The 10019-nt window shown below is 32.3% G+C and overlaps 1 protein-coding gene across 1 annotated transcript; it reads left to right on the top strand.

Moving 5' to 3' along the window:
* The first annotated feature begins 1317 nt into the window (after positions 1 to 1317).
* On the top strand, positions 1318 to 6675 carry LOC112034296 (helicase SEN1). The gene is made up of 6 exons (XM_024067115.2): positions 1318 to 1544; positions 3711 to 4247; positions 4344 to 5462; positions 5555 to 5879; positions 6022 to 6280; positions 6385 to 6675. The coding sequence occupies exons 1-6, from the start codon at positions 1434 to 1436 to the stop codon at positions 6593 to 6595; spliced, it is 2562 nt and encodes an 853-aa protein (XP_023922883.2). The 5' UTR covers positions 1318 to 1433; the 3' UTR covers positions 6596 to 6675.
* The last annotated feature ends 3344 nt before the right edge of the window (positions 6676 to 10019 follow it).

The raw sequence follows: 10019 nt of genomic DNA, 5'->3' as shown, positions 1-10019 counted from the left end.
ATATCGTTTTGTTAATCTTGTCTCATAAACCAAAAGTACCATCTATATAGCTAATAATATCTTTAAAGAGTAACATATGACGGAGAATTCTTAATTTGAATAGCAGATTTTATATATATATATATATCATCTAACCAAGGTTGTCAAAATTGGGATCCTAAAAATTTTGAATTTATCCATTAAAAAACAAAGATTTGCATCATATGATGCAATTTGCATGTCATACATTGCTACATCTATACTAATGAAACAAATATATTTAAGTTTTGATCCAATGTATCTAAAAAGTTCAATAAATGTTTAATTAGCAACTAAATACCAAAATATTTATTAACATATATGGAAATATTTTTCAAGTTCCAAGTTTAAAATCCAAAATAAGTTATCAAATGGAAACTAGCTAACTAAAATATAAAATCCAAAAGCAAGATGAATATTAAGGTGAAGTGAACATTTTAATTATTCTCATTCTAGGGTTCTTATAACCACCGTCCTAATCATCATTATTTAGTTCATCATCTATGTAGACATTGTATATTTGTATACTAGAGTTGCAAAAGAGATCAAGATACAACTCACACTCAACTATTCAAGTTATACCACTCAGCAACAATTATAGAGCATGCTCAAACAAATCAATCAATCAATATATAAATACAAGCAACTAATAAAATTATATATAAGAAAACTTTTAGTAATTTTAGAATACAAATTAGTATATTGATCAAACAATTTAAAATATTATAGCTTAATTAAAAATTTCATTTAGAAATGATAAAGCATTCTTTCATTTTGATTACAAGTGAACTAGAAATAAGAAAACATTTACTTAAGTTAACATATATATATATATATAGATATATATAAGGTCATACTAAAACAATAATATCATCACACGCAACGCGCAGGACTGCAACTAGTGTGTACAATGTATGTTACTGTTAGTTACAAAATTTGGGACGTTCATACGAGAGTATTGCACTGTTGCATTGTAGTTGCATGTACGTACAGAGAATTGAATACCGTTTGTGCAAGGATTAAGGAAGAAGGCAGGAAGCAAAGGGAATTTGCATACCCACTTGGGTCACTTTTATTTGACTTCAAGTCAATGTCTTCTTTTACACTTTTTTCTATTTTTTATTCTTTTCTAACGTTTTTCTTTTAATCTTGTTGTGTGCGTTCATATGCTTTTTCTCACCTTTACAAGGAAGTTATGGAAACTCATATAAGCCAAAAGCATATACGTTAGGAATCTCACTTTTTCTTTCTTTCATAATAGCCTCTATGTTGGTCTTTCCATAGGGTAACTTCTTCCAAGTTGGTTCCTTTGATGCTAAGCTAACCTTCATGATCTATATTTTGAAGGGTGTATGACATTTTGGCCATTGACTGACTATACAGAAGAGAGATTTTGAGAAGAAGGAACTGAAAGAATGGAGAAGAATGCGGTGGAGAAGAAAGAAGTTCCAGGTCGACGCTTAATAGATTTGGTACTCTCTTGGTCTATCGAAGATGTTCGCAATGAGAATCTTTACAAAAACCAGGTTTGTCCACCATAAAGCTCTCACCATCCTCCTCATTGTAAGAAATTAAGTTGTAACACACGGAGATTGTAGAGTACTATTGATTTCATTAAAGTTTTTCAGTTAGCCAAATGTCAAAAAAATATGAGGATAACAAGATGAATATCACATCTGACCAAATGGGGTATTAATCATTAATTTATTTTATTTTTTTGTATACCAATAGAAACTATGTTGTCAAGTTGGCGTACACCGCACACCCTTAGTGCGATGGTCACTCCACATGTATAAGTACTTGTGGGGTGTGAGAGGTAAGGACCAGGATTCAAGTTTTCAGAAGAGAGCTTCACACACATATACACTTAAATTAGATTATAGTGGAAATTCTATCTTGTATAAAAAAAAATAAAGTAAAAGTTGGTGTAACATTAATTTCACATTTGTAGGTTAAGTCTGTTTGTAGACATGGCAAAACGGGCAGGTTGGGTCGGGTTCGAGTCGGGTCAATCGGGTTGCGGGTCAAACGGGTCACGGATCAAAAACGGGTCATTTTAAACTGGTTAAATTAGGTTCGGGTCAATCGGGTTCGGGTCGGGTCGAGTTGACCCGTATTTTTAACATGATTTTTTTTTTTTTTAATTTTTATAAAGAAAACAACATGTATTTGCCATTTGGAAAGTTATACAACAAATCACTTGATATAAAATGCATTATTTTGAATTCACCACTTATATCAAGAATGAACTCAGTTAAACTTATTAATACTTATTCAATAATTTTAAAATTATACAAATCTTAACATTACCATCTAAAACAAAATAACATAAAGATAAGTAAAACAAATACACAAGTTTTATTTCTACACAATATCAACATTCCAAAATATAAAACAAAATTACAAATGACTTATTGGATAACTCATTTCATAAAGAATAAAAACATATAAGAAATTTACAATCTTGAAAATTAATTTTATAATCTATTATCAGTTGGGATTGACACTCTATTTCAATTTGAGATATACTTTAAAATTTGATTGCTTACTTATTTATACATGGTCTCTTTTATGAATATCATATTATTGTTAAGCAACACACACTTTAGGAAATATCATAATTTATTTTGAAAAGCTGTTTATTTTGGACATAAATTATTAAAAAATAGGTCCAAGTATTCATAATTTATGCTAATTTGATATTTTAGCTTTACTATTTTCACACTTGTGAATGTTTCTCACATGTCTACAGTTTTAAATCTATGTTTTTAACTCTACTGTAACCAGATTATCTTGGCATGTACTTTTTTATTTGATATCTAAAAATATTTACTCATTACAGAATGTTTAACCATTTATCTTTCAATTAATTTGCATGTAGTTATTAAAATGTATCAATTGTTTCCTTAAACTTCACAATAAATAATTAAACCAATATTGTCTTAGTTTTACTATTTTTTTTTTTTTTTACCCCAAAAAAAAAAGTTTAAAAAAAAAAAAAAAATGATTCGGGTTTGGGTCGGGTCGGGTCGACCCGCAAAAAACACGGGTCGGGTCATAGGTCAACCCGTTTTTGCTTCGAGTAAAAAAAATCGAGTTCGAGTCGGGTCGGGTCGGGTCAAAAAATTATGACCCGTTTTGCCATGTCTATCTGTTTGTTCATTTGTTTTTTCTTTTCTTTTTTTCCCTTTTCTTTTCTTATATCTTCTCATGCAACTATTGGGAAAACCTAGAACTTGTTATGATTAAATAGTGTATAACATCAAATACAGAGTTCCTATATTGTGATTTGATTTATCTACATACTTAGAACAGCTGGCACAAAATTTGATGATAATTTGGATGCGGTTACATATTAGTTCTTTATGTCCCCATTTCCTAGCAGAGATACAGAGCCTTGCAATTATGTTCAAATCATGTTGATCAAACTTGTAGTTATGATTAAATAGTGTATAACATCAAATACAGAGTTCCTATATTGTGATTTGATTTATCTACATACTTAGAACAGCTGGCACAAAATTTGATGATAATTTGGATGCGGTTACATATTAGTTCTTTATGTCCCCATTTCCTAGCAGAGATACAGAGCCTTGCAATTATGTTCAAATCATGTTGATCAAACTTGTACACGTACTTAACTTTCCTCTCATGAAAATTGCAGTCCTAACCCTGAAATGATTCACTAACAGGTGAGACAGATCCCACTTAAATTTTCCTCAACAACAGAATACATGAATTCATTCACTTATCCACTTATTGAGGAAACACATGCTGACTTGTTATCAAGCATGTCAACACTGCATCTAGCGCCTAGGTGTGAAATATCGTCATTCAAACAAACCAAGAATTTTAAACCACCCAAAGACTTTTTTTACCGTGTTACACTTAAAAGTGAGAGTAGATTGCAGAAGAATGGGGGATATGAACCTATGGTTGGAGACATCATTGCCTTGACAAATGTAAGACCAAAATACAAGGATTTAGACAGACCCAACAGACCCTTTCTTGTTGCTTTTGTTCAGAAGGTGAAAGACGACAAGATTATTACAATATTAGCCTCAAAGCCCATCTTGGCTGAAGAACAAGAGAACAAGAAGAGGGAAACTCTTTATGCTATTTGCCTGATAAACATGACCACAAATATCCGTATATGGAGAGCATTGAACTCTCAGCTAGAAGGAAAAAACTTAGATATCATTGGAGAAGTGCTGCAACCAAAATCTGCTGTAAGAATTTTAATCATAGTTTACTTTAGCGTTGCATATTAATGTTTTTTGAAATAATTCTCAGCAACTTTTTTTTTTTTTTTTGACTTCTTGTAGGTAGCTAAAATTTGTACTTCATGCATTTCTGAAAACAATTGCAGTACTGCCTATGTAGATGTGAGGTCCAGAATCTGCTCCTCTGACTTAAATGACTCCCAGAAAGCTGCAGTTCTTAGCTGTTTGGAAACTAGGAAATGCTATCATCAGAATACTGTCAAACTAATATGGGGTCCTCCGGGAACTGGAAAAACCAAGACAGTTGGTTATTTACTATTCTGTCTACTTAGAATGAAATGCAGAACTCTTACTTGTGCCCCGACGAATACTGCAGTTTTGGAAGTGACCCAGCGGCTTCTAAAGAATGTGACAGACTCACATGAATATGATACTTATGGGCTTGGAGATATACTTTTATTTGGAAATGGGGAGCGGATGAAGATTGGCGATCGTCATGACCTTCTTGACGTATTCCTTGATAACCGAGTTACTATACTATATGAATGCCTGCTTTCATCAACTGGTTGGAAAGATACTTTACTATCAATGATTACTTTGCTCAACGAACCTAAACAGCAATATCATTTGGATGGAGAGGCAGCCAATGAATGTGATAACCCTTTGACATTTGTGGAAATCGTACAGAAGAGATTCAAATGCATTTCAAAGCGTCTGACATTTATAATGGAAAATTTATATACGCACTTACCTACTTCTTTTATTTCATTAGAAGTGGTAAAGAAGATGATCAAAGCACTTGATCTTCTCAAATCTCTTGAAACTTTGTTGTTTGCTGTTAGTGTTACTGATAAAGTGTTATTAGAGAAAGTCTTCAGAAAAGATGTAGGAAGTGGACTTGGTCACTTAAGGGAGTTGAGTATTGTGAGAAATGAGTGCCTTCTTATCCTCAGATCACTTCCTCAAAAATTCCATGTTCCAAATTTTGAAAACGAGAATGCTATAAAAAAATTCTGCCTGCAAAATTCTTGTCTGATTTTCTGCACTGTATCAAGCTCTGCTAAAGTGCATGAAGTAAAGACTGATCTGGAACTACTGGTTATAGATGAAGCTGCTCAGCTTAAGGAATGTGAATCAACCATTCCTTTACAACTTCCTGGCCTCCGCCATGCTATTCTCATTGGGGATGAACGTCAACTGCCTGCGATGGTTCAAAGCAAGGTTTAAAGTTTTATTATTATGGTTATATTTTGCTGTACTTGATTGTTTTTATGAATGATCACTGTAACATCCTTAAATTTTTTTATTACTAGATTTCTGAGGAAGCTGAAATTGGAAGAAGTTTGTTCCAGAGGCTGGTATTGATAGGACACAAGAAACACCTTCTTAATGTCCAACATAGGATGCATCCATCCATAAGCTTATTCCCAAATAGGATGTTCTATGAAAATCATATTTTGGATGGCCACAATGTCAAAGGAAGAAGCTACGAGAGGCGTTTCCTTCAGGGGGAGATGTATGGCTCCTACTCTTTTATAAATGTAGCAAATGGAAAAGAGGAATTTGATAACAGCCATAGTCTGAAAAATATGGCTGAGGTGGCTGTGGCATCTGAGATAGTTTCAAGCCTTTTCAAAGGTATGTCTAAAGTAGCAACTAATCCTAGTCTCAATTTTGGCAAATGTTTTGCTAGGAAGTTTAGTTATGGTTAGCTTGATCATCAATAAGTAATGTGTTCCATTAATCTCATTTTTTTTCCTTTCTCCTTTCGCTCCTAAAGAATCAGTTCGCACAAAGAAGAAGGTTAGAGTTGGTATCATCTCACCATACAAGGCTCAAGTTTTTGCAATCGGAGAGAAGGTGAAGAAGTACAATGCAGATTCTAATGATGACTTCTCCATCAGTGTTCGCTCTATTGATGGATTCCAGGGTGGTGAGGAGGATGTGATAATTATCTCTACTGTTAGATGTAATAAGCATGGAATAGTTGGTTTTCTTAAAAATCATCAAAGAACAAACGTGGCACTAACGCGTGCAAGGTAACAGATAATGTATAAAGTATAGACTTCACTATGGTGCTGCGAAAACTTGCTTTGAGGCTCTAGTGGTTTTTGCCATTAATAGGCATGGTCTCACTTTGCAGGTATTGCCTTTGGATATTGGGAAATGAAGCAACTTTAACTAAGAAGAACACTATTTGGAAGAAATTAGTCAATGATGCCATGAAACGGAAGTGTTTCTACAACTTCCATGAAGACAAGGGTTTGGCTGATCCTGTATTGTCCCTTTCAAAACCATTAGCTTCACTCAGTCTGAGGGATGAGTCAGAATCATCATCTACAACTAATGGGTGAGTAACATCAACAATTATCCAACTAATCAATTTTTCTACTTTAGAATAGCTCTAAAAGAAGAGCTCAGGGAAGTTTTTATTCAATTTAAACATGCACTTACTAGATTGTCAAATGGGACTTATCGATGCTGTTGCAGTATGGTATTAATTAAATACATCAACAGCATGTTCTGCTTTGCTTTAGATGAATCGCATGTTCTGCTTTGCAAAAATCATAATACTGCATATAATATGACTCACATGCTTGAAGAAATCCCTACAGAGAACTTGAAATTATGTGCTGATATATGTTGTTTTCTTTCCTTTGACTTGGTATGCACCTTGGTCAAGATGGAGGATGGTTTGCTCTTAGGTATTAGATAACTAATTTCTTTGGAAAAATTACATCAACCTTTCTTGAAGTATAAGAAAATGATAATGAACCCCAAAGTTTTGCAAAAATGACCGTCCCCTAATGTGAGAACTATAAAAATAAATAAATAAATAAATTCATATTTTGGCCTTGAGTTACCCTAATTTTATGCATCAAATTGGCCTTGGTTAAGCAATAATCTATATTCTATATCTATATATGTCTAAAAGCTGAGACGTAACATTTAATGTTGCTATGCTCCTGTTGAGCCACCTCATCAACCACATCATACTCTTTTTTTTTTCTTTTTAAATAATTTTTCTCTTTATGATTTTTTAAATTTTTTTATATAAAATAATAAAATACAGTTTATGGACAAACATTATTATTCATTAGATACAAATATTTGACTATTCAGCTACTCAAATTAATTTCAACTTTTTGTTTTCTTCTTTCTAATTTCAAGTAATTATTAAAATTGAATAATTCATTATCTTTTTAGTGGATAAAATTAACATTTCAAGTATCCAAACCAAACTTTAGCACCTAAATCTCTAGCCAGAGATGTCTTAAGTGTCTCTTCGTATATCTACCGTTATAGTGTTTCTTCTTCCAAAATTTCAGTTTTTCACAACCTTATCTCTCTCTCACTCATACATTGATTATTTATTTAAGTTTTACAATGTTATATATACAATGCAAAATTTAGATGTAATCACCCGTCATTTATAACAAAAAATTTAGCACAGTACTAATTGTTTTCCATATTTTTCAATCAAGCTTTAGTTTTCACTATTTTGAGAAGACATCAAGCATTAAGTGTTTCTTCGTTTATCTATCGTTACAGTGTTTTCTTTTCCAAAATTTAGGTTGTTCTCAACCTTATCTCTCTCTCACTCATACATTGATTATTTATTTAAGTTCTACAACGTTATATATGCCAAAGGCCTTGTAGCCGAATTGGCACTTCCCCGTGCAAAAAGTGCTTGAGGGTCTAGGGGGGAAAGGGTTCGAACTGCGAGGTTAGCAGCATGTTGTAATTATCTCTAAAAAAAAAAAAAAACAATGTTATATATACCAACGTACATTCTAGATACAATGACCCGTCATCTAAAACAAAAAAAATTAGCACAATACTAATTGTTCTCCATATATTTCAATCAAGCTTTAGTTTTCACTATTTTGAGAAAGACATCAATTATTTTTGTCAGAAACTTTCAAAGTTAAGGCAACAATAGGAAGACCATTGAGGTAAACAAAACGCACAATCATATATGATCTTCTTCTCTCTTTTTTTTCTTTTTTTTTTTTTTAGTTTTCTTGCATTTTTTGAAGTGATTTTGTTGCTTTCCTTTCCAAATTTTTTAATGATACTGACTTTTGTTATTTTTAATTGACTTAGAATTGTTAATGCAGTTTTATTTGCCCTATCATTGTTGTGGAAATTCCTAATGTTGATATGAAACATATTGATAATGAACATTTTTTGTGCTTATTTTTAGAGTGTCAAAAAGGCAAAAAGTATTCAGTGTAGTAATTTTGTTATTGTTGCATCTCATGTGTTTGGTAAAATTTCTTTTAGAAATCTTAAGTGTCTTTCTCAAATCTGTTTGTGATTTTTATTTTGTTCATTCTATTACAAATAATCGGCATCTCTACCATTAAATTTTTAGCTAATTTGAGCTTTCTTGGTAAGTTTTTACTTTGTTTAATTGATCATCTTTAAGGAAAAAGCCAAAAAGAGAACAAGACAAAATACAATTTACTCTAGAGCATCATTATGCTACTAATGATTTTATGTATAAATACTTAAGGAACTTGATCAATTCTTTCTTGGGATTCCTATTATCCTTAATGTTTAGGGGTTTAAGTGATAGCCTAGCAACATTCTTTATTGTGTCCCCTATTTGTGGTTCAAACCCCACCATCGCGCCCTCCACCACCATCTACATCTCTCTCTCTCTCTCTCTCTCTCTCTCTATATATATATATATATATATAATCGGCTGTTCAAATTAAGAATTCTCATGTGTTACTCTTTAAAGATTTTATTAGATATATAGATGGTACTTTTGGTTTATGAAATATGATTAACAAAACGTGATTTTTATATAATTATATGTAGGCTATACTGCAATGTCATGATGGATGGATTGATCTTATTTTACTATAAAATCTAAGTAATCATGGGGTTTATGAAATCATCACCAACCTAAAACATTTCTAACATATTATACATGTTCTATCCATTTTAACTAGTCCTCAAATCCAAATGCAACCCTAGAGTATGCTAAAATCTATTAGCTGGTTTTGTCTACTTAATATGCATGCTTTCTAAGACTCCCCTCATTGTTGACATGTCTACTGCAATTCCAAGACTTTCATATAGTGGAGACCTCTAGAGAATCCGCAAGAATGGTTTCACAGGAGGAGAGGAGTTGCTGTGCACAAGAAAGACACAAAATGGCTTATGCAGTCTCCTACTTATTACGAGGTTTCTTAGTTTGCAAAGATACATGTTATAACCAGTGTACAAAACTCTTACTGGCAATTGAGTAATTAAGTACACTTGTTTAAAGACAAATGCCTTTGAGAGGTGGACAAAAGGAAAAACAAAACAAAACAAAATGTTCAAGCATAATGTAAAAATGGTGTGAATATATTCAGGAAGTTTCAGTTGGCTGTTATAATATCCAATCACAAATGGGAAATTGTGAAATTTGCTTTGTTGATGACTTTGATAAAAGATATGTATGTAATTACCTAATTCTGAAATTACAAATGGAGAATTTAGCAGGAGATTCTATTTACATACTATAAATCACAGTTGGAGAATCCTTGTCCTTTTTTATCTCTTACTGATCATTGCTAAACAGAGTCATGAGAGATGATTTATGAATCCATTTATCCATGTCCGGAGTGAAAGAGTTGGAAATGCTAGATCATGCAATTCTTGCATAGCAACAAACTAGGCAAGGCAAAGTTCTATGTCAGATAACACATGTCATGCATTCAATATATATATATATATATCATTTCTCTCACAATGTGTAAATCCCACAGCTATGGAACC

Source organism: Quercus suber, unplaced genomic scaffold (assembly GCF_002906115.3).
Source record: "Quercus suber isolate HL8 unplaced genomic scaffold, Cork oak 2.0 scaffold_30, whole genome shotgun sequence".
Taxonomy (NCBI): domain Eukaryota; kingdom Viridiplantae; phylum Streptophyta; class Magnoliopsida; order Fagales; family Fagaceae; genus Quercus; species Quercus suber.
The sequence above is the reverse complement of the archived record's forward strand: the minus strand, read 5'-3'. Positions and strand labels throughout refer to the sequence as shown.

Coding starts and splice junctions, on each gene's coding strand:
- LOC112034296 (XM_024067115.2), top strand. CDS start 1,434: ATGGAGAAGAATGCGGTGGAGAAGAAAGAAGTTCCAGGTCGACGCTTA. Junction 5,463..5,554: donor CTGCGATGGTTCAAAGCAAG/GTTTAAAGTTTT, acceptor TTTTATTACTAG/ATTTCTGAGGAAGCTGAAAT. Junction 5,880..6,021: donor AGTTTCAAGCCTTTTCAAAG/GTATGTCTAAAG, acceptor TCGCTCCTAAAG/AATCAGTTCGCACAAAGAAG.